Source organism: Herpailurus yagouaroundi, unplaced genomic scaffold, assembly GCF_014898765.1.
Source record: "Herpailurus yagouaroundi ecotype Mexico unplaced genomic scaffold, PumYag 162572, whole genome shotgun sequence".
Classification (NCBI taxonomy): Eukaryota; Metazoa; Chordata; class Mammalia; order Carnivora; family Felidae; genus Herpailurus; species Herpailurus yagouaroundi.
The window spans coordinates 61,417-86,390 of record NW_024423293.1 but is presented as its reverse complement, the minus strand read 5'-3'; the positions used below and the strand labels follow the sequence as shown (position 1 = coordinate 86,390).

The 24,974-nt window shown below is 43.1% G+C and overlaps 1 protein-coding gene across 1 annotated transcript; it reads left to right on the top strand.

Annotated features, from left to right (window-relative positions):
- Positions 1 to 297: 297 nt before the first annotated feature.
- LOC121026859 (RNA-binding protein 6) lies at positions 298 to 24,641 on the top strand. Its single transcript, XM_040469666.1, has 16 exons — positions 298 to 1,154; positions 2,113 to 2,187; positions 7,735 to 7,795; positions 9,597 to 9,872; positions 10,697 to 10,857; positions 11,898 to 11,995; positions 12,669 to 12,711; positions 12,787 to 12,868; positions 13,116 to 13,201; positions 13,747 to 13,893; positions 15,199 to 15,294; positions 16,679 to 16,939; positions 18,657 to 18,731; positions 20,446 to 20,543; positions 23,524 to 23,653; positions 24,392 to 24,641. Exons 2-16 carry the CDS (start codon positions 2,122 to 2,124, stop codon positions 24,515 to 24,517), a joined length of 1,806 nt encoding a protein of 601 aa, XP_040325600.1. The 5' UTR covers positions 298 to 1,154; positions 2,113 to 2,121; the 3' UTR covers positions 24,518 to 24,641.
- The last annotated feature ends 333 nt before the right edge of the window (positions 24,642 to 24,974 follow it).

Below are 24,974 nucleotides of genomic sequence, written 5' to 3'. Positions count from 1 at the left end.
GACACTAAGATCTGGCCCAGCAATTGACAACTAACATTAAGTGCTATCATGAAGATATAGGTTCTGATGTGTGGTGACCATTTCCTGTGAAAGCTTTAGTCTTTTAGTAGATTGAAATGGGTTGTGAAATATTATATTAACCTGTCAAGCAAATGAGGTGAAGCGAGTGGCATTTTGACCTTGTCTAGTCTCACCTGCTGATTCTAGTCCTTTTTTAGCACTTAGGAGTTGAAATACATTTATTGAGCCCTCACTGTATTCCATTCTAAGCTCTTTACATGTATTAATTTACTTAATCTTCATAACCACCTTATGAAATAGGTACTGTTATCCCTACTTTACAAATGAGGAAACTAAAGAACATGGAAATTAAGGTCCTTGTTAAAGGTCATGAGGTAGAGGCAGGATTCAGATTTAGGGAACCTGATCCAGAGTCCATATTCTTAAATGATGTGATACACTGCCTATGGGTGGAAGGGTACCATCTTGACCAACCTCCTGTATGGGTAGAGCTTGGCAGAGTGATAGTTCCCTGACCCTCTGTGCCTGCAGAGTTTTGCTCTTTCCTGGATTGGTTTCTGAGAGCAGATTGCTTGTGCCTAATACAGAACAAGAGTTGATGAATGCTGCAGGAGGTCCCTTATCTACAGCCCCACATGTGAATCTGGCTCTACCTTTCACCATCTGGATGACCTTGACTCTGAGCATGTTTCCTCATCTGTAAAGTGGAGATAATGTTATTTTATGGGATCATTTAGGGGATTAAATAAAATAACATACTTAACAGTTCCTGGCTCTGAGTAAATGCCTAATAAACGTTAGCAAATTTTTATTGCCATCATCCTCTAACCTTGAGAACGAGCCAAGAAACAATTTCTCAGAGACCAGATTCTAGGACCTAGGTAGGTGGGCAGATTTCCTTTGGTTTTGACAAGACAATAATTTTATTCTGTGTATTTCTCTTGACTCTTTTGGTGTGAAAAGCAGAGAGGTAAAGCATTATTTGACAGATGTATGGATTCAAGCAAGAAACTGAGGTCCAATTGCAAAGAAATGCCTTGTAGAACTCAGAGCCCTGTCTGAGGAGACACAGAGGACCCTAGAGGGCGGAGAATGAACACAGCGCAGGGGCTAGTTCCAGAGTCGCATTCTCGGTTAGTTCACTTACCAGTGTGGGTGAGGGTCTCTTGTCAGTAGGCAGAGATTTTTTTCCTCTACTCTAACACGTGTCTGCTGGCTAGTGTTTATTAAAACTTAACTTTTTCTTAATATGAAATAGAATTTGTGACTTTTCTAAAATGCAGAGGCAAAGGAACTCTGTTAACTGCAGGCTTACTGATCCCCTTTCCCCACCTGTTCCTGTGCCAGACTTCCCCAAAGTGCTTATTTGCCAATGGTTGCTCCTCAGATCTCATGGCTAGCTCACTCCATAGGCTCCAAGCCAGAGTGATGCTGCTGCCACCACTGCCGCCAACACCTCTGCTGCCACCACCAGCCATTCAGGTTCCTGCCATAAGGATGTGACCTGCCGTGAAGCTTTCACCTTTCTCCTTTCTGCCTGTCATTGGGGTTGTGCCTCTTTTCCTGGTGCTTTTGCCATGCGGCCAGTGTTCCAAAGAAAGTTTTCAGGCACCAAAGTTAAGAGCCCTACCTACCTCTCCCAAGGAGATTTTTGAGTTAGCCATGGAAAAGAAGACAATTGAGAGGGCTCCTGTGCCTCTGTGCTGCAGAAGGAAGAGTTTGCTTCTTGATAGTGTGCTAGCGCCAAGCCAGGTGGGGGAGACTTGCTGGGATTTATGTGAAAGTGCACTACATGACCTCTGGAGAAGTAGACTGGGCCTATCCTGCCCAAGGACAGCACCTTGACCCACAGGAGCCAAGGCCGAAGACTGATATCACCTTCTGCCACGCCCTTTCCTTAAGCTTAAGCTTAAGCTTGCTCTGCCACACTGCCCCAAGTCTGTGGCTTAAAACAGCCATTTCCTTTTGTTGATGAATAGGCCACTCTTTGTAAAATGTTTCAGCTTGGGGACTGGAAAGGCGGTCTGTGCCTTCCTGTCTCTCTGTTTCTCTGAGGGTTGACATTGATGGCTTCTATCTTTGTCTTCACAGGGAACTCTAATGATCCATGACAAAGAGGTCATCCTTGAGTATATATCAGGCCCGGACTTTTGGTACTGCAAACGGGTAAGTGCCTGGAATTCTGTTCCTTAGAAGTAAAGATCCAGCATCATAGCTCCTCCGTGTCTCCAGGAGTGCTATCTGGTAGTATGCATTGCTGAGCACTGAGCTCTTCTTCCTTAGTTCAAATGAACTGAGGGTCAGAGCAAGTTCAGCCACCATTCCTGCTTCCCAGGCTGCTGTCTGTGGCCATAGAGGGTTCTGGGTCTATTGGCCTGTTGGAGGCACCTTCTCAAGGGACATATGCCATGCTTTTCTATTGATGATGAACTGAAAGCAGTGCCTTGACTTACAACCTCTCCTTGGTTACCCTTCCTGGGGGTGGTTACAGGGGAATTAGTGTTTTGAAAGGCTGGTTCTGTGGGAGTTATATATTTTTTGGATATTAAAAGGTTTCCAAGGATATGGAACTTTAGGTACTGTGGCATCATACCTCTGTTAAACTCTAATATTCTTCTTGAAAGGCATATTTAAAGATTTTAGGCCATACTCTTCTTAGAAGTCTAGCCAGATTGTAAATGAGCATGAAAATAAAATTTGTCATTTTTCATTGCTTAGTTTCAAAAATAATTGTGAAAAATTTACAAAGTTTCAGGGTGTCTGGGTGCCTCAGTCAGTTAAGCAGCCAACTCTTGATTTTGGCTCAGATCACAATCTCACGGTTTGTGAGTTGGAGCCCTACATCGGGCTCTGTGCTAACAGTGCAGAGCCGGCTTGGGATTCTCTCTCTCTCCTGCTCTCATGTGCATGTGCACTCTCTCTTTCTCTCTCTCTTTCTCAAAATGAATAAACTTTTTAAAAAAGTTACAAAGTTCCTGAACCAGGATTCATTAAAAAGTTCATCATAGAACTTGGTGAAATTCAGTAAAAACTTTAGTTTGACATTTTGTTAATCTCAGTGAAATATAATTTGAATAGCTGTGGTTGTCATCGACCAAAGTATCATATTTCATGATATACTACTTTATGGTGTCATTTTATGAAAACATTTAACTTTTTCAAAAATTGTGATAAAATACACATTAAATTTATCATTTTAACCATTTTAAAACATATAATTCGGTGGCATTAAGTACATTCACAATGTTGTACAACCGTCAACACTATCTAGTTCTAGAACTTTTTCCATAACCTCAGAAAGAAACCCTGTATCTATTAGCAGTCACTCCTCATTCTCTTTTTCCTCACTTCCTAGGAAACCACTAATCTACTTTCTAGCTCTGTGGATTTGCCTATTCCAGATATTTCATCTAAGTGGAATCATATAATATGTGGTCTTTTGTGTCTGCCTTCAAACTCAGCATGTTGTCAAGGTTTATCCATGCTGTGGATCAGTACCTCATTCATTTCTAGGCCGAATAATTATTATCTGGCTATACCACATTTTGTTTATCCATTCATCAGTTTATGGACATTTGGGTTGTTTCCACATCTTGTCTATTGTGAATAAGACTACTGTGAATATTCATTCATGTACAGGTTTTTGCTTGAACACACATTTTCAGTTATTTGGGTATATACCCAGGAATTGTCAGGTCATATGTTACTTTTATGTTTTAACTCTTTGAGGAATCAACAAACTGTTTTCTATAGACGGCATCTGCACCATTTTACATGCCCACCCTCGATAAATGAGAGTTCCAATTTCTGCACAGTTCTTGCCAACATTTGTAATTTTTAATCCCCTTTTTAAAAAAGATTATTTTTAAGTAATTTCTACACCCAAAGTGGGGCTCTAAATCACAACCCCAAGATCAAGAGTCAGACACTCTACCAACTGAGCCTGCCAGGCACCCCAACCCTTATTTGATAAATAGCCATCCTGGTGGGTGTGAAATAATATCTCATGATTTTAACTTGCGTTTCCCTGTGACTAATGATGTTGAGCATCTTTTTTATGTGCTTATTGCCACTTATATATCTTCTTTGGAGAAATGTTTATTCAAGTCCTTTGCCCATTTTTAATGAGTTGTCTTTTTGTTATTAAGTTGTGAAAGTTATTTATATATTTTGGATATAAAACCCTTATCAGATATGTGATTTGCAAATATGTTCTCCCATCCTGTGTGTTGTCTTTGACTTTCTATCTTATTTTTATTATTATTTATTTATTATTTTTTTTATTTATTCATGAGAGAGAGTGCAGACAAGCAGGAGCAAGGGAGAGGGACAGAGGGAGAGAGAGAATCTTAAGCAGGCTCCACACTCAGCACAGAGCCTGATGCGTGGCTTGATCATGGGTGTCCTGGGAAGCTGAAGTCAAGAGTTGGATGCTCAACTGACTGAGCCACCCAGACGCCCCTGTCTTTCCCTTTCTTTTCTTTTTTTTTTTTTTAACGTTTTTTATTTTATTTTTGGGACAGAGCGAGACAGAGCATGAACGGGGGAGGGGCAGAGAGAGAGGGAGATACAGAACCGGAAGCAGGCTCCAGGCTCTGAGCCATCAGCCCAGAGCCCGACGCGGGGCTCGAACTCACGGACCGCGAGATCGTGACCTGGCTGAAGTCGGACGCTTAACCGACTGCGCCACCCAGGCGCCCCGTCTTTCCCTTTCTTATAGTGTTTTTTGCATAAAAATTGTGATAAAGTCTAGTTCAGCTGTTTTTTCTTTTGTTGTTTGTCTTTTGGTATCATGAAACCATTGTCAAATCCAAGGTGATGAAGATTTACCCCTGTTTTCTTCTGAGAATTTTATAGTTTTGGCTTTTATATTTAGATGTTTCATCTGTTTTGAGTTAATTTTTGTTCATGCTGTGCAGCTTCATTCTTTGGCATGTGGGTATCCAGTCGTCCCAGCAGCATTTATTTAATCACAATTCTTTTCCTATTGAGTGGTCTTGCACTCTTGTTGGAAATCAATCGACAGGGGTCTATAGGTTGATTTCTATCGACACTCAATTTTATTCTTTTGATCTATATTTTTTTCCTTATGCTAGTACCATGCTGTTTTGATTATTGTAGCTCTGTAGTAAATTTTGGAATTGATAAGTATGTCCTTCAGCTTTGTTCCTTTTTTTCTTTTTTTTTTTAGAGTTAGAGAAAGCACATGAGCAGGGAAGGGGCGGAGCAGGCGGGGTGGACAGAGGATCTGAAGCAGACCCTACTCTGACAGAGAGCCCGATGTAGCACTTGAACTCATGAGCCATGAGATCATGACCTGGGCCAAAGCTGGACGCTTAACCAGTTGAGCCACCCAGGCACCCGATCTTTGTTCTTTCTTAAAATTGTTTTGGCTAGGGGCACCTGGGTGGCTCAGTTAAGCAGCCAACTCTTAATTTCAGCTCAGGACATGATCTCACAGTTTGTGAATTTGAGCCCCGTGTCGGGCTCTGGGCTGATGGCTCAGAGCCTGGAGCCTGCTTCCGATTCTGTGTCTCCCTCTCTCTCTGCCCCTCCCCCGTTCATGCTCTGTCTCTCTCTGTCTCAAAAATAAAACGTTAAAAAAAATTTTTTTTAAATAAAAACAATATTTATAGCAGTATGATTTATAATGGCCCAGGAGTGGAAACAACTGAATGTCCATAACTGATGAATGGATAGACAGACAACATGTGGTACAGCCATATAGTGGAATGCTATTTGGCAATTGAATGAAGTACTGAAACATGTTACAACATGGATGAACTTTGGAAACACTATGCCAGACACAAAAGACATTATATTGTACTCTTCCATGGGACTGGTGAGAATGGGGCCAATGAAGACATTCTAAAGTTAGACTGTAGTGATGGTTGCACTCCCACATATACTGGAAATTACGGGACATGTGAAACAGGTGAAGGTTATGGTACTTAAAAAAACCAAGGTGACTGGGGGGGGTGGGTGGGAGGTTAGGCTTCTGACCTACCACTGACATCTCTTCTGTAATAACAAGCAGCCTCCAAATCCTAGTGACTTAAATTGATATACATATTCTTTTTTAAATTTTTTTAATGTTTGTTTTATTTTTGAAAGAGACCGAGCGTGAACAGGAGAGAGGTAGAGACAGAGACACAGAATCTGAAACAGGCTCCAGGCTCTGAGCTGTCAGCACAGAGCCCAATGTGGGGCTCGAACTCATCAACTGCGAGATCATGATCTGAGCTGAAGTCAGACACTTAACTGACTGAGCCACCCAGGCGCCCCACATATTCTTACTTTGAATTACATGTTTGGAGCTATGGGTCATTATTTCAGTTCTCCACAGCCTCTCTTTCTGGGATGCAGGTGGATGGAACAGTCCCAATGTGGTATTGCTCTCCCTGTGGCTGAGGGAGAGAATGAGAGGCTCGTTCTCACAAAGCGATGACTCTTAGAGCTTCTGCCAGGCCCACTCACACTGTTGGCCAAAGGTGACAATAGAGAGGGGAGGGCAGTCATGTTGCAGAGAGGTACCACAGTCACTTGACATAGACAGGGGCTCTGACACAGAGACGGGAACAACAAAGTAATCAATTATAATGACTTTACTCGAGTTACTTACCCTCTCCAAGCCTGTTTCATCTTCTACAAAATGAGGAGATAATAGTTGTCCAAATCATTTAAGTGACGATGTTTGAAACAGGCCTGGTACCTGGTGTGTGCTGTTTACTCACTAGTTTCTGCTTCTGTGATTATTGTTCTCTCCTCCATCTGGCATTCCTTACTTGCCCTACAAGGCCCTGCTCAAATAGCAGCATTTTCTTCATGGTTCCTGCTCTTTGGTTTCCTGCCAGTCAACTCTCTGTCCTCATACTACTTAGAAGCTCATTGGCAAAAGTTCAGGGTCTTTGGGGTTGGGTGATGTGCTTAACTTTTTATTCATAGGTTCAGACAAGAAGAACTACATTCACATTGCTTCAGTACGTTCCTCCTGTTTTGTTGCCCTTTTTTAAAATCAGTGTTTGACTAAGGGGAATTGATAAATGAATTCTCAGTTCCAGCCAAGCCTGGTTGGGTCTGTCATAAGCAGTTCAGAATGAAATGTTGGATGCAGACTGTGAATGGCAATGGCTTTGAGGCAGTAGTATCCTATAAACCATTTGACAACCAGTTTTCTTTTCTTTTGTTTTTTTTTTTTTAATTTTTAAAAATTGTCTTAATGTTTATTTAGTTTTTTGACAGAGAGGAAGCTGAGGATGGGCAGAGACAGAGAGGGATAGAGAAATCCCAAGCAGGTTCCGTGCTGTCAGCACAGAGCCTGATGCGGTGCTCGAACTCATGAACTGTGTGAGATCAGGACCTGAGCCGAAACCAAGAGTCGGATGCTTAACCGACTGAGCCACCCAGGCGTCCCTAAAAGTCCAATTTTCTTAGTTAAATTTATTTCCTATAGAAGTCTTTGTTCTGGGCAAAAGCATTTGGGGCTGCTCCAGAGCTAGGTGCCCTGTTGGAACGCAGCTCTCAAACAGCAGCTCACCAGATTCTGTCTGCCTGCTCTGGTGAATGGGGGGGACGTCAGATTTGTTAGGCTTTATGGTGACCTGGGATATGGTTTATTTCTTTCATGTTTGGCAGGTACTGTTGTGTTCAATATACATAAGATTTTTAAAAATGCCTTGGGTCAAATTTAAAGTCTTTCCCTTTCCCATGCAGTGTAAGGCCAGCGTAGCTGGGTACCGATCTTCATGTTCACTCTGCAAGTGCCCAAGGGAAGGTGAGTGGTGGCAGAGGTGGTGGTGGTGGCTTCTCTTTTGTGTACTGAGCAAAACAAACTTCATGTTCTCTTTGACTTTAAAGAGTGGTCATCCCTAAATACAAGTTGATCTGTAAAGCTCTTCAAAGTGCATTGTGATCTCTGCCCTCATGTGACCTGTTTCTGAATGGTACTGGATGTCAGAGTTCCGCCAGGGGAAAGAGCTGGGTTTGCAGGATCCTCACACTGAGGGGGCTAAGTGAGCAGCTGATTAGAGGTCAGTAGTAGTGCTGTTTAGAGTACAGTTAAGGATGTTAAGTTGAGAAAGAGTCCACGCAGCATTAGTCCATGTGACCCTTACCCCCACTGCTTTGAAGTTACTGCGAATCATTTTTATCGAAATGCTGTTCTTATTTACACTCTACCTAAACATTTCAGAATCTTCAACAGAAAAATATTTGTTAAGATAACAGTAAAAATATGAACAAGAGAAAATAGGATTGAGAGTATATGTTGTTTTTATAGAAGGATAAACCTAATAGCTTCTCAGTCCCTGAACTTTAAAGTAAATCTCTGCAGAGAACCTTTAGTTAGACAACCTCCAGGAGTCTGTCAAGGGCATCTGTAACAACAGTCCTAGAGTGGTGACTGTTATGTGCCTTTTTCTGATATTACCCCTTCAGGAGAGCTAAGGCGTGACCATAAAATACAGTTCAGTGTATGGATCCAGGTAGCCTTCTGAAGGACCTGTTGGTTCCAAGTTTAGAACTTAAATGCCTCAAAGAGTTTCTTAGCTGGGATTTTGAGCTGTAGTGGAGAGTTTGCTCCCTAGTGAGGACTGTGAATCAGCTGTTCTGAAAATCTTTTAAGGAAGGCCCTACATGCTGTAGAGACCAAACCAACCTCTGAGAAGGTGAGTAAATGAGATTTTTAAACTTGTATTACTTCAGATTAGGCAAAATTGTGTTTTTTCCCTCAAGAAAGATTTCTTTCTCCATATATTCTAACAAATGAAAGGATGGTTTATAAAAATCCTTGGGTACCATACCACCAAGAGGGCTGAGACGACTTTAACCTGGAAACATGTAAAGCAGGTATTCGCTAATTGCCTGTCACTGCTATTAAGCAGTCTATATTGCTCCTATAGAATGTCTTTTTTTGAGCCACATGACTTTCTGTGAACCCTCCAAGACTGAATTAATTGCAAAACTATGCTCCTAGTTAATTGGACTAATTGTCCTGCTATAGAAAGAGATTTGAAGTGAATCAGCTATATTTTGAAGGACATTTGCTCATTATAATTATTTGCATGTGAATGAGCCATATTCAGGTAGGTCTGTTAACTTCCTAGAGAAGAGGGGGCCCACCCATGGTCTTGGAGAATTTGAAGCAGCTTTCATAGTATCATAACACTGGAAGAAGCAAGGCTCCTAGACATAAACATTTGGAAAATATGTTTCTACCAAACTTCTGGCAATAATCATATCTTTGGTAATTTTGTTGCCAAATATATTCTTATCATTGGTTTTAGTATTCAGGCCTGGAGTCTCATGAAGGATTTCTTATATTTAAATGTTTGGAAAGTAATAGAGAACTCATAAGATGAAATTTTTTCAATAATTGAGTGGTTTCTTTGAAGTATAACATATGCGGACTCATTAGCCTTGTTTAAAATCTGTTAGAGGGTTTTTTTATAGGTATTTCTAAGACTGTTAAAAGCATTCCAATATGAGTATTTGGTGGCAGGTAAGGAGGAATCACAGCAGTAGTGTTTTTTGGATGAAACCTGCTGGAGATTCTCTTTCTGTTTCTGTTCCTCTAGTGACAGAGGCCAAACAAGAATTGGTAACCTATCCTCAGCCTCAGAAAACATCCATACCAGCAGCATCAGAAAAACAACCCAACCAGTCTCCAAGGTCAGGTGATAAAGAATCTGAACCTAAAAAGCGGGAAGAAGGACAAGAACCACGCTTGGGACATCAAAAGAGAGAAGCAGAAAGATACCTGCCTCCTTCTCGAAGGGAAGGGCTTACCTTCCGAAGAGACCGAGAGAAGGAGCCATGGTCTGGGGAGACACGCCAGGATGGGGAGAGCAAAAGTAAGTGGTTTGTCAGGGGGTGTACTAGATTTTGACTACCTCAGTTGGAATTTAGATGGTCTGTTTTGTGGTTGGGGACCAGCTCTTTCCCACACCCTATTAAAACTGCTCACCTTATGGTGGAGGCTCTTGCTTTCTGCAGGCCTTGCCATACTAGTCAAAGGAATCTATATCCTCCAAATAGCAAGTTGCTATTCAAACTTCTGAGTATTGGTGAAGAAACGTTTGACGTATATGACCAATGTTGTTTTATAGAATCAGCCTTGCTAGAGCAGAATGGCATCTGTAGTATAAAAAGAACAATCAAGGGCACCTGGGTGGCTCAGTCAATTAAAGCTTTCGACCTCAGCTCAGGTCGTGATCTCACAGTTCAGGAGTCAGAGCCTCGCATCTGGCTTTCTGCTGTCAGGACAGAGCCCACTTCAGATCCTTTGTCCCCCTTTCTCTCTGCCCCTCCCCTGCTCACGTGTGTGTGCATGCGTGCACATGCGCGCTCTGTCTCTCAAAAACAAACATTTTTAGGGGCACCTGGATGGCTCAATCAGTTAAGTGTCCAACTTCGGCTCAGTCGTGATCAAGTTCATGGGTTTGAGCCCCGCATCAGGCTCTGTGCTGACAGCTCAGAACCTGGAACCTGCTTCGGATTCTGTGTGTGGGTGTCTCTCTCTCTCTCTCTCTCTGTCCCTCTTCTGCTCATGCTCTCTCTCTCTCAAAAAATGAAATGAAACAAACATTTTTTTAAAAAGACAATCAGGCTTTGAGGGCTTTGAAAATTAACCTTTCTCTTTCTTTGCTCCTTTCCCATTTGTGCATGGTTCGTTCAGCAATCATGCTAAAACGCATCTATCGGTCTACTCCACCTGAGGTCATAGTGGAAGTGCTAGAGCCCTACGTCCGCCTTACTACTGCCAATGTCCGTATCATCAAGAACAGAACCGGCCCCATGGGCCACACTTACGGCTTTATTGACCTTGACTCCCATGCGGTAAGTTTCCTCTGCTTTGGAATAGCCAAGGGACAGCTGGCTATAGAATCCTTAAGGATATTTGAGGGGCTTCCTTATCGTTGGAATACTCATGTGCTATCTGGCATCACAACCCCCCTTGTTCTTTCCTTTGGGTTTAATGCTCACTCAGATGAAGGGACTATCCTTTTAAAGTTAGAATTCTTGAGTGTTTTTCCAAATCTGGTTTTGTTTTATGGCATTTACAATGTCCAATTAAAATAACATGAGAACTGGGGTGCCTGGGTGGCTCAGTCAGTTAAGCGTCTGACTCTTGATTTTGGCTCAGGTCATGATCTCCCAGATCGTAAGTTCAAACCCTGCATCAGCACAAAGCCTGCTTGGGAGTCTCTCTCTCACTCTCTGCCCCTTCCCTGTTCACGTGCGCCCACTGGCACACTCTGGATGGATGGATGGATGGATGGATGGATGGATGGATGGATGGATGGATGGATAGATAGATTGATTCCTCACAAGTAACTACGTTCTTATGTTACCTATGTGCTGAACCTTTCAAGATTTAGTGAATTTTCTTGTTTCTGAAATTTGTTTTGCTTAGCCATAGATGGTCTTATATTTGATGGTAATAGGACAGTTCGCTCTTTTCCTCAAAATGTTGCTTTAATAGATTCTTGTGGCTTGAATTTTTAGTTGTTGGGCTTTCTATCTAATATTGTGAAGGTAGTAATGAAAATCATTGGTATTTCTTAGATTTCATGCTCAGAAATCATAAGGGACTTTGTAAACTGGATCTGATGCAATGACAATTGCAGAAGAGAATTTGAATTTGAATTTCTGATATCAATACCAGAGAAACTGGTGTCTACTGTGACCACTATTCTGATCAACACTTCATCAAGACTTGCCTGTTTTTGCCAGTGTGCTCTTACTATTACAGTTATGACCAGAACATAATGTTCAGTACATTTTTCTTTTGAGAAGGAAAATCCATGTTCAGTTCTCTTTCAAAGGACATGGCCTTTTCTCTCTCCCTGTGCTGAAATGTATCTTTGGTTCCCCAGGAAGCTCTTCGTGTAGTGAAGATCTTACAGAACCTTGATCCGCCATTTAGTATCGATGGGAAGATGGTAGCTGTAAACTTGGCCACTGGAAAACGAAGGTAAGGCAGAGGAGTGGGCCTCCTTTGTGATTCCCCTACTCAGGTTTTTGGGAGGAAACTGATAAAAGGCAGAGATAGTAAGACATGGTATCTTCTGATATGGGTTGCTTCAGATACGTATGCGTGTTTTCTTTTTCTGAAACTTGCCTTATTCTGACTCTAGATTTTTTTTTTCTCCCCCTTAAATAGCACTACTAGATACTTTAGTCCCTTTCCTCTTCACTTCCTGGTATCTTTGGGTCTCAAATGATGATACTGTCTTGGATGTGCAGAAAAATCTTGATTTATCCTTGCCCCTTGGAATCCTAAGAAAATGATGTCCTGACGCCCCACTTCCCTGGCCCTGTTCATATACTCCCACAGTACTAGGAAACGTAATTCCTCTTTACTCCTATATTTATCTTGCCCCAGGAGCGGTAACTGGGAAGTGGCTGCGTTGGAGAGGCAGGCTTACAGGGATGGAGCAGATCTTGCTCTAGCACCCTCACTTCCTTTGCTCTTTTGCTTCAGCAGTGGCTTTGTAGGAGCCTCCATACTGCCAGGCCTGCTTGCTGTCTGGGTTGGTAGCTTTCCCTGCAAAATGGGGGAAAGAACGTTTCTTGGCAAATCTGTAGGCAGTCCTCACGGATTTTTTTGGTAGCAGACTCAAGACCTGTTGCATTATTTGTTACAGAAATGATTCTGGGGACCATTCTGACCACATGCACTACTATCAGGTAGGTGTCAGCAGTTGGGGAGTACTCTGAGAGCTATCAGAAGTTCCATAATTTTAACTTGCCTTTCTGTGATAGGGTAAAAAGTATTTCCGAGATAGGAGAGGAGGAAGCAGAAATTCAGACTGGTCTTCAGATACAAATCGACAAGGACAACAGTGTAAGTGACTTGTTTTATTTCTTTTGGTCTTTTTGGTCTTGACTACTCATTAACTGAAATCTTTGTAGTCACAAAGTTAGCAAGAGATACTGTTGACTGGGGTGCTCCTTCAGAGAGAGCACCATCTATGGGTTCTGCACCTGTTTGGGTTGGCCAACCCCATTCTTGGGTTGTTCTTGGTAAGTTCCCAGCAAGGGCTTCACTGGGCAAGGACTAACTAACATTGGCTTGGTTTTGTTCCCACTAGCATCATCTGACTGCTACATATATGATTCTGCTACTGGCTACTATTATGACCCTTTGGCAGGCACTTATTATGACCCCAACACTCAGGTGAGTTTTTGGTTGGTTTACTTGGTCACTGATTCTTTGGAGAAAAGTACCTGTAATTTGTTACTGTGAAGATTTTATTCCCTGATTTTCTGGTTGCTCATTACATGAAAAGTGACAATGTTGAAATTTATAGAAGTTTCACTATTTCTCCATTCCTGGCAGCTGCTCTGTTATATTGTCTGTACCTCATGTCTAGTCGGGTGTCTTTTAGAGTCCACATGTTATATCATGTTGTGTTTATTGAGTTGTGTTCATTCAGGATTTAAAGATGGTGACCTTTCTGTTAACTGTTGCCTATATGGAAAAGCAATGCTTTGTGGCATTATAGGTAAGAACAGTGCTGCTCTTGGAAAAATGGACAGTGAGTGGTCTGGATGTTTCCTGGCCCCTGGAGAGAGTTTCTAGATTGTTTGATGTGGTCTCTTCTTAGGCTTGTGAGGAAGAGAGCCATTCTTTCCCCTAGAAGGAAACTTGCTCCTTAGACCTAGAATTAACTGAGAAAGTGAGACATTCTGCAGACTTAACAGTTTGTAACCGTATCGCAGCAAGAAGTCTATGTGCCCCAGGACCCTGGGTCACCTGAAGAAGAGGAGATCAAGGAAAAGAAATCCACCATTCAAGGAAAGTCAAGTAGCAAGAAGGAGGCATCTAAAAGAGATGGCAAGGAGAAAAAAGACCGAGGAGTGACAAGGGTAAGAGGGCTTTTGAATCTGCTCTTTACCAGATAATTACAGATTCAAATAAAGGAGTCCTAGAGGAAATCTGGGGTTGAAGAGACAAGTGACCAAAAAAATGCCAGTAATCCACTTGTCTTTTTTTTTTTTTTTTTTTTTTTAAACCTTTATTTATTTTTGGGACAGAGAGAGACAGAGCATGAACGGGCGAGGGGCAGAGAGAGAGGGAGACACAGAATCGGAAACAGGCTCCAGGCTCTGAGCCATCAGCCCAGAGCCTGACGCGGGGCTCGAACTCACGGACCGCGAGATCGTGACCTGGCTGAAGTCGGACGCTTAACCGACTGCGCCACCCAGGCGCCCCCCACTTGTCTTTTTATAGGCAGTGGGTAACTCTTTCACAATCATAAAAATCATGGCTGGTAGAACAAAGTGGCTGAGTTCAAATCCTAACACCTGGGCTCCGCACAGTTTCACTCTCCTGTTCCCCCTCTTCAGTGCTTGATGTTTCTGTAGGTGTAATTGTGGTAAGGCTACCAGTTTGTTCTCTGCTCAGTTTATATTTGATCGTAAGTAGCTTTTCCCTGGTTCTATAATACTCTTTATTATGTTAATGCCTGTATGGTAAAAAAACTCACAGTAAAACTGTACCATCATTTTCTTCATCGTTCCTGTATAATTTGTCTCTTCTTTTTAGTCTTATTCTGTTGTAATATGCATCATTTAGTTAGTATTTTATTTCTCCTTCTAAATTACTTCCTTAGGATAAATTTTCAAAATGGAAGATGTTGAACATTTTTGTGTCTCCTGACATAGAGCCAGATTAGTTTCAAAAGAATTCTATTGATTTGCCCTGGCACCAGTTAAGCATTAGTGAAAATGATGAATTTGCTTGTGGTTCAATTCATAACTTACCTTTTTTTCCCCCTTCTAATACTGCTGGTTGTTTATCTAGAGATACAGGCAGAGAGAGAAAGTATGTATGTGTTTCTGAGAACCTAGACTTCTGCTTTGCCACTTATTCTTTCTAACAGTATTCCCAGTCATTTGTAAAATGAGGATATTAATGCCTATCCTGGAGGGTTGTAGTAAAGACTAAGGATGACAGTGCATAAAAATGCCTCATCTGGTTCCTGACATATAGTGACCACTCCATATACACTGAATGTTATGTTTTTAAAGGCTTTTTTATTTTGAAAGCATTATAGCAACATTACAGATACTTCACAAATTAGGAGGTTTGGAAAATCTGACTAATTTCAACAGGGTTAACTGTTAACCAGCTTTTATGAGTATCATAAGAATCATCATGGGTTTGGTCAGTTTCAGGAAAATGCCAGTGAGGGGACAGCCCCCCCAGAGGACGTCTTTAAGAAGCCCCTGCCTCCCACTGTGAAGAAAGAAGAGAGTCCTCCACCAGTAAGACTAAGCCAAGGCCCTGGGCTGAGAGGCTGGGGCTGGTTCCATATGAGAAAGGAAGTTCAGAGGCTGATGCCTCACTTTGGTGTTGGTCCTTTTGTTCTCTCTGTCTCACAAACAAGGACTTTTCTTGAATATGAACATGAGATAAATGTTCCTATCTGCTAATAGGGATATAACTGGAGAATCAGAGGCAGTTATCTGTCCTCTTTCTTTGTACCCTGTGCCAATCCCACCAGACCAAGGGAGGACCTGGCCCTTTTTAAGTTATAATCTTGGTCTTGTTAATTCTTCTTTTCTAAATGACCCAGGAAACCCATTTCCCTGGCTCCATTTTTCCCTGCCTTTTTGGTGCTGCATAAGAATCACAGATGGGGAATGCATGCATGGTCATTTTGACAGTTTGCCTGCCTGGCCAAAGTGAACAGTTCTAAACTTGGTACCCATTTTTTAGATGCATTAAAATGATGGTCTCCTCCAATTGCAGATGATTCTGGTTAAATGTAAATATATAACAATAGTGGCCATGCTTTATTTTTATTTTGATTGATCATAGGCCACTGACCATGCGTCATTATTTCATAGTTCCTATAAACTACTGGTAAATATTCTTTGCCTGCACCGTATTACTAGTACAGTTCATTGTAGCATCAGTCCTATCCATGCCTTTGCCTTTGCCTTTGCCTTTGCGTCACTCAGGAGCTGTCTACCTGAGAGCTTATCCTTCATTTGCTTTTTTTTTTTTTTCAACGTTTATTTATTTTGGGGACAGAGAGAGACAGAGCATGAACGGGGGAGGGGCAGAGAGAGAGGGAGACACAGAATCGGAAACAGGCTCCAGGCTCTGAGCCATCAGCCCAGAGCCTGACGCGGGGCTCGAACTCACGGACCACGAGATCGTGACCTGGCCGAAGTCGGACGCTTAACCGACTGTGCCACCCAGGCGCCCCCATGTGCTTTTTTAATCCTCCTCCTAAATCCCTTTTGCTATAGCCTTACTATAGCCTTAATAAAGTTTATCTTTCCTTTTCTGCATGGGTTACAGTGACTTGGGGGTTGTTGCTATTTCTTCCTCTTTGTAACTCGTAACTTCCATGTTTATGTCAGTTCCCCTTTCCCTTCTTTCTCTTCACTGTTTGTTGCTAGAGTCACCTCTAACGGAACCTTTCTGGTTTTATCTCAGTGATCAAGGAGAAAAATCAAGCTTAAACCATGTTGCCTTCCATCTGGGAAGGAGCAGTGCGGTCAGTGGGCCTATTTTGAGCCCACTGTTTATTATTCAAACTAAAAGAAGAAATGAGATATACCCATATTGGAATATTCAGAAAACAGGCCCCACAATATAGATTGAAGTTAGTCTTAATCTCTGGCCTTCTCTTTCCAGCCTAAGGTGATAAACCCACTCATTGGCCTCCTGGGTGAATATGGAGGAGACAGTGACTACGAGGAGGAAGAAGAGGAGGAACAGACCCCTCCTCCACAGCCCCGCACAGCACAGCCCCCACAAAGGGAGGAACTGACCAAGAAGGAGAACGAAGAAGACAAACTCACTGACTGGAATAAACTGGCTTGTCTGCTCTGCAGAAGGCAGTTTCCCAACAAAGAAGTTCTGATCAAACACCAGCAGCTCTCAGACCTGCACAAGGTATGGGGAAGGGACTCTGACCTTTCAGACTTTGGACTCTTACTATCAATGAGCATCACAGCCCAATTTCAAAATGAATTGTTCCTCCACCTTTTGTTACGAGTTGCTCTGCATTAAGGCTGTGCTCACCTTCCAAAACCTCACTTTGTAGACCCAAGGCAAGCAGCATGGCTGGGACTGGGACACCAAACACGGAGGCTGCACTGAAGACAGGAGGAGAGGGGGTCATGGAGTAGGAAACTTAACTGGCTGAGTTTCTCATCTTAGCTCTTCCATTAAGCTAACAATTGGACCTCAGATAAGCCCCTTCTCTTCTGTGATACTTGGTGCCTTCACCTGGTTCTGTCTAGCTCTGATACTGTGCAATTTTCCCCAAAGGTGGGTCACATTCTGCCACCTCTTCATGTGGTAAAACACCTATAAATCATGGCACGACATCTTTTGTTGGGGTGCTAAACTGACATACACTGGCCCTCCCCTGCAGTCTTCCCATTTAGATGTACTGACCAAGGAGCCAAATTCTGGACAAAGAAAGCCCATAGACAGATCCGTGTTTTCAGTATAGGGTGATTTATTTCACACTCCTTCTCTAGCAGATTTGCTAGAGCCAGTGAGGAGATTGGATTTCAACTTTCCCTTAGTATAAAACCCAAAGTCTTATGTAGCTAAAAGCTGAGAAACTTTGCTTTTGGTAATAGGCACACCTCTTCTCCCAGCTGCCTCAGTGGAGGCTCTGCAGAGTTTCTATGGGGGTGAGAGGCTCCTGACACTCCCTGCAACAGATTACTTCCCAAGTCCCTTTGCCCTTCTAGAATTCTGAGTCATGAGACTGACACATTTAAATTCCAGCTCTCTGGGGGTTCTTGGCTGGCTCAGTTGGGTAGAGCATGTGACTTTTGATCTTGGGGTCGTGAGTCCAAGCCATATTGGGCATAATTTTTTAAAAAAATAAAAGGATAAATAATTTTTTAAAAAATAAAAATAAATTTAAGCTGTCTAATGAAAATGATATTAAATGTCTAATGTCAGGAAAGAGGAGCCAGAAGTCTGGTGAACTGACCCTGGGACCGTGGAAAGTGGACTGTAGTACTTTCTCCTTTCCTTGCAGTGATCCAGTGCAAAGAATCCCCTGTCCATACAAGAGATGCTCTGGACACCTCAAGTTTCTTATATGTGCCCGAGGATATTGTGTAGTAGAGCCATGCTTAAGACGTGGGGGACCCTCAAGGAATACAGGACTCTCAGAGCAGTCTGTTTGTTCTTTTAGGAGCTTGGGTTCTCCTTTTCATATTTCTCTGAGGGTTTGAAAAAGTGAATAGTGCCTGAGAATGGTGGTGGGGGGCAGGTGGTATTAGGCAGAGCATTTGTTGACATTTCATTTTCTTTACTGGTGTGCTCAGATTCCCCTCTGTCATAATTTTTACCATATAACCCAGATTTGTGTTTTCTATGTTTTGGAGAGTAGTAGAGTAAGGTCTCTCGTGCCACACCACATAACTAATCTGTGTGACAAGCCAGCAGTTGAACTTGGGGTCTCATTGGTGAGCCTAAAGCCAGTCTAGCTAAGAATTGTTGCTTGCAGGGTAGACTGATCATTCAGGAGAGTTGGTCAGTGAAAGGAGCCACAGTCCTAAAGCAGCTATTGGGAAAGGCCTAGAAACACTTTCTAGGGCCACTTTTTCTAGACCTGTACTCCTAGAACTTTTTCTCTTCTCAGCAAAACCTGGAAATCCATCGGAAGATAAAACAGTCTGAGCAGGAACTAGCCTATCTAGAAAGGAGGGAACAGGAGGTAAGCTTTGGTGACCTGTTACTCCCTTGACCCCAACCCTTTATACTTTCTGGTGTGGAATTTGTAGGCTGTGCTGAAGACACAGAATGAAGAGGCCCTAAAAGATGGTATATACATTTATCAGAACTCCTCAAACTGGGAGTGGCTCAGTCGCTTGAATGTCGACTCTTCGTTTTGGCTCAGGTCATGATCTCGTGATCTGTGGGCTTGAGCCCTGCATCAGGCTCTGTGCTAACAGCTCTGAGCCTGGAGCCTGTTTCAGATTCTGTCTCCCTCTCTCTCTGCCCCTCCCCCACTCACGCTCTGTCTCTCTCTCTCTCTTTCTTTCTCTCTGTCTCTCTCCCCCCCTCAAAAATAAATACTAAAAAAAAAAAACCTCCTCAAACTACATTAAAATGGGTGCAGTTCATTGTTTATAAATTATATCTTAATCTATTTTTTATTTTTATTTTTTTTTAATTTTTTTTTTTCAACGTTTTTTTTTATTTATTTTTGGGACAGAGAGAGACAGAGCATGAACGGGGGAGGGGCAGAGAGAGAGGGAGACACAGAATTGGAAACAGGCTCCAGGCTCCGAGCCATCAGCCCAGAGCCCGACGCGGGGCTCGAACTCACGGACCGCGAGATCGTGACCTGGCTGAAGTCGGACGCTTAACCGACTGCGCCACCCAGGCGCCCCTTAATCTATTTTTTAAAAGTGGTGTTAGTTTAGGGTCTCCAGATAGGTCAAATAAATAGCATTTCTTTCCTGCACAGCTTTTTTTTTTTTTTAAGTATTTTTTTTTTTTATTTTAACGTTTATTTATTTTTGAGACAGAGAGAGACAGAGCATGAACACGGGAGGGGCAGAGAGAGAGGGAGACACAGAATCGGAAACAGGCTCCAGGCTCTGAGCTGTCAGCACAGAGCCCGACGCGGGGCTCGAACTCACGGACCGTGAGATCATGACCTGAGCCGAAGTCGGATGCTTAACCAACCAAGCCACCCAGGCGCCCCCCTGCACAGCTTTTAAAATCAATGAAGGAGTGTTGGATAGGGCTGCTGAAATGACATCTTTTACTATTAGAGGCTAGGTTGGAGGAAGTAGTTTAGTTTAGAGCTAAATGGACTTGCTGCCTAGATCACATAATTAGGCAGACTCACCTACACAGCCGCAGGCTTCACTGACCGGGCCAGGTCTTATGTGACCATTAGGAATCCTCCTTTGGAGTTCTACTGGAGAGCACCTCCTCCTCAGAAGAGGAAAACACAGCTGTGAGTCAAGCACAGTAGCTCATTCTTCTCAAATTTACCAGTTGGAGGAGCCACTGCTTCTCAAGAAGAGTATTTGAAGTAGCAAGAGATTCCAGGAGTTACCAGTTGAACTCCCTTCACATTAGAAGGAATATCAGGAGGGGCGCCTGGGTGGCTCAGTCGGTTAAGCGGCCGACTTCGGCTCAGGTCATCATCTCACGGTCCGTGGGTTCGAGCCCCACGGCGGGCTCTGTGCTGACAGCTCAGAGCCTAGATCCTGTTTCAGATTCTGTGTCTCCCTCTCTCTGACCCTCCCCGTTCATGCTCTGTCTCTCTCTGTCTCAAAAATAAATAAACATTTTTAAAAAAATTAAAAAAAAAAAAAAAAAAAAAGAAGGAATATCAGGAGTAAAGTGAAGCTTCCCCACTACCCAACCCCCTTAGATGGAAATCTCAGATCTTTTATTCTGCTGACCAACAGGGAAGGTTTAAAGAAAGAGGAAATGATCGCAGGGAAAAGCTCCAATCTTTTGACTCTCCAGAAAGGAAGCGAATTAAATACTCCAGGGAAACTGACAGGTAAGCCGGGAACTTTTCACTCAGCCTAGGCCACAAGGCCTAATGGTGAAACCATCTTTCTCCAGCTGTGCTGCTCTTTTTCTTTTAGGGGTAACTGAGGTTAGTGGGAGCAGGTTCTGTCTGAACTCCTTGAGCATAAGGTTCACTCCAGCCTCTGACCACCTGGCTTTACTCGGGAAATATGTATGTTTGCATGGAAGATGCCTGGCTGCTTAGCTGCTTGAAGCCAGGGCTGGAGTGGCCATGGCTGGTAACTCTTTCTCTCCTCATCAGTAATGCTATGCCTCCTATGGACCTGATAAGAACGTCACTGTCTCGGGCTTTTTCTCTAGGGAACCTCCATTCTCACACATAGGCACTGAATGGATAGTCGGCTGCTGATAGATGTACATGATCTCTAGATTCATGTGCTTGTTTCTAGTCAGATAGTCCTGAGTCGTGAGCCCAGAGTTTTGTACAATTTGTTGATAACCCATTGTGTACAGGTACTGCACTAAGCGCCAGGAATATTCAGGTGGACAAGACATATATTATCCTTGACCAACTGAACATAGGACAAGGAAGGTTTAGGTGATGCTGTGTCTTGTACGGCAGACATAGAAATCCAGTGGAGAAGGAACGGGCATTTCAGTTGGAGGAAACTGCATACACTGTGGATGAAAGTAGCTTGATGGAGGGACGCCTGGGTGCCTTAGTTGGTTAAGTGGCCAACTTCAGCTCAGGTCATGATCTCGCAGTTTGTGGGTTTGAGCCATGCATCGGGCTCTGTGCTGACAGCTCAGAGCCTGGAGCCTCTTCGGATTCTTTATCTCCCTCTCTCTCTGCTCCCCACCTCCACTCCTGCTCTGTCTCTCCACCTCTCAAAAGTAAATAAACATTTTAAAAATTAAAAAAAAAAAAAAAAGAAAGTAGCTTGATGGAACTGGACACTGGGGCTATATGGCTGAGTGACAGGAGATGAGGCTGGCTCAGTAGACAGAGGCCAGTTCATGAAGTTCATACTCCTTGAACACCATGCTAAGACTTTGCCTTAGGGCTGTGGGAGGTTATGAAATGATTTTAAGCAAGGCATTGTTCTGGTGAGACTTGAACAGGTATATGTGTTGGTAGGTGAAAGAGCTAATAGCCAGGGTAGGTTATGAACATGGGAATGGGGAAGATCACTGATGGAGAAAGGCCCCAGAGAAGAGTTGATGTGGTCTGGGGCTCTGGCATTCCACTTATTTGCTGACCACCCACAGTAAGAGATTTATTTAATCATGGCCCAATAATCATGTGTGTGTAAGTACCTGAAAAAGAAATCTTCATGGAAAATACTTCCTAGGGGCACCTGAGTGGCTCATTCAAGTGGCCTACTCTTGATTTTGGCTCAGGTCATGGTCTCGTGGTTCATGAATTCGAGTCCCCGTGTCAGGCTCCATGCTGATACTGTGGAGCCTGCTTGGGATTCTCTTTTTCCCTCCCTCCCTGACCGACCCTCTCTCCTCTCTCCTCTCTCCTCTCTCCTCTCTCCTCTCTCCTCTCTCCTCTCTCTCTCTCTCTCTCTCAAAATAAATTTTAAACTTTATTTTAAAATATTTCTTTACTGTATGTAATAAAACTCTGATATTTTTATTCTAGTTTTTTCTGTTTGCGTTCTTAGGAAATGCTAAGGCAGGACCACTTAATCAATGTAACCCCCTATTAGGTCATTCTCCACAATTTGAAATATACTGGACTAAGGCAATGGTAAAGGGGTCCATTAGGAGAAGGAAGAGCACCTTAGCTCTGAGTTAGTTGGGCTGGGTGCAGGAGGACACCCTTTTGTATTCTGGCACCAATCATACCACATTCTACAGGTTCTCTTCCTTCTTAGTCTTCTCTCCTGCTTCTCTTGGTTTTCTAGGAAATTCCATATCTTCTCCAGGACTCTGCCCTCAATACTTTTATTCTTGCTGCTCCACCCTCTTGACCTGGACTGTCTGAGGTACCCAAAACCTCAGCCATCACTAACAGGCTAACAGGTCCTGTGACTCCATCCCAAGGCCATTCAGGTTTCTGGGTGCAAAATTACCCTTTGTATTTACTCCTGGGCATGTTCTTTTAGAGACCTCTTAGGGTCTTCACATTAAACACTCAGTATTGTATCATATATCATACTCCAGCCCTGCTAAACCTACTGTGTTCCTTTTTCGGAGTAGTAACGTCACTGCATCCTGGTCTACCTGGTCTGACCCAGTCTTACTCCTTTATCCCCTGTGTTGTTACTGGCCACATCCCTAATTAAGCTTTGTCCCCCTTTCTAGCTCACCTCCAAACTAGACTCCTTACTCTCAATCTCTGTTCTTCAATCCTCAGTGTACTCTCTACCCTGCCACCAAAACCATCTTTATGAACAGAAATCTCTAAAACACACTTTTTTTGTGAAGGTATACCTTGCTTAGAGGGAGGCCTAGAGTTCAGGTGTTGTGTTGTTTTGTTTTGTTTTGTTTTGTTTTGTTTTTTGTTTTTACCTGAAGGATGCAGTCCAGAGTCATGATTGAGCATGACGTTCAAGGCTACTTCTCCTCTCCTGGACAAATTGTATTCTTTTACTTCTTACTTGTGGCCTCCTTTCCTCTCATGCTTTTGGTCCGTTCAGATGTGCCTTCTTGTTGAAATTCATCATTTTTGGTGATACACCTTCAGAGTTTGTGTTTTCTCTGCTGTTTCCATAGGAGATATCTCCTGGTGCCACATCCATGGCTGAGCTCTTCAATGTGTTATAAGCATCTGTGGACATATTATCCTCCTTATATCCTTCCCCATGAACAGGGTCAGGTCTTGGTCATCTCTGTACATCCCCAGGACAAACCCTGTTGCATAGACAATAGACACAAAACTATTGTTTAAAATACTTAAGAGGAAGCAAATCTGAATCAAGAGGACAGAGGTTTCTATTAGGCTCACAAATGGTCACTTTGAAAGTGTTGGTGTCTAAGTATTTCTGCTGCTTTTACAGTGATCGTAAACCTGTTGGCAAAGAAGGTATTGACAGTAGCAACAAAGGAGGCTGTGTCCAACAGACCACTGGCTGGAGGAAGGGGGCAGGCCTTGGATATGGCCATCCTGGATTGGCTTCAGCAGAGGAGGTGAAATGGTTTCCATCTTGTTGGGGGTGGCGTGAACCTGGAATATACTTTCTCTCACTTTGGCTTGGAGCTGTCTTTGCCTTTTAGCTAGGCTTTCTCCACTGCTGGTGAAGGACACAAGAGCTGAAGGAGCCCATCAGTCTTGATTACTGGATTCTAACTAGGCATTCTGGGCCCTTTGTAGTTTGGTTGGGAGTGGGAATGGGGCTCATCTTACTCTTACATGGAGTAAGATGGAAAGTATGGGAATCAGGCAGTTTGAGACTGACAGATCGTGTGGTGAAAAGAACCAGGGAACCCATAATAAAAAGTACAGAAGCATCTCTGAGAGGCATTGTCATCAGAGGAGTTAAAATGGCTACAATTTAAGGAGCATGAAGTTAGTTCTGTTCCCATGAAGGGCTTTGCCCCTCACATTTCAGAAAGAGAAGAGAGAAAAGGTGATAGGAGGGAACATTGCCCATTTTGTGTTGGTTTGGTTCCCCTCTGAAACACCAGCTATAGAAGATAGGAGACTGGTTTCCCCTATGTCTGGTATTGAATCCTGTATCCTGAGGCCATAGCTCCACTGCCCTCCTTATTCATCTTGGGTGTTTTTTTTTTTTTAATTAATTAAACATTCTAAAAAATTCTCCTATATCCTGTTCTTTACTGGTCCAGAAATGCTTGTGATCAAAGGCCAGCCCTGAGGCTAATTAATTCATAGAGCTCACTTCATTGTTTGTCTTTGTGTTACAGACTGAAGGCCGGATGAGGGGGCCCAGTGTAGGGGCTCCAGGAAGAACCAGCAAGAGACAGTCCAACGAGACTTACCGAGACGCTGTGCGAAGAGTCATGTTTGCTCGGTATAAAGAACTAGATTAAAGAATGGAGGAGAGGCAAGTCCCATAGGACACAACCTCCTTCTTGTTTTGTTTGTCCGTCTCCTTTTGTTTTGTTACTGTTCTTGCTGCTAGAACTTTTTTAAATAAACTTTTTTTCAATGTGATTTTTTTGGTTGTTACATTTTTCTCCCATAGATGGGTGGGGGTGGGGCTTATGGTAGGAGAGAGAGTGTGCCTTGGTGCAGCCCATTTGAGGTGACATTTAAATGGCAGCAAGTACTACCATGAGCCCTGGGACATGGCCTGCTGTCAGTGTGAGTGGAGGCGTTGCTGTGACCTTTGAACTGTAACTTGTGTGAGTACTGTCAGGTTTTTAAAGTTACTTTCTGTATCTATTTAGTGGAAATAGCACTTCATTAAGTCCTCTTCTGACTTCCCTATTTTTGGGATGGGGCAGTGTGACAGTTCTTTTTCTGGGGACCTGCTGCGTGCTCAGT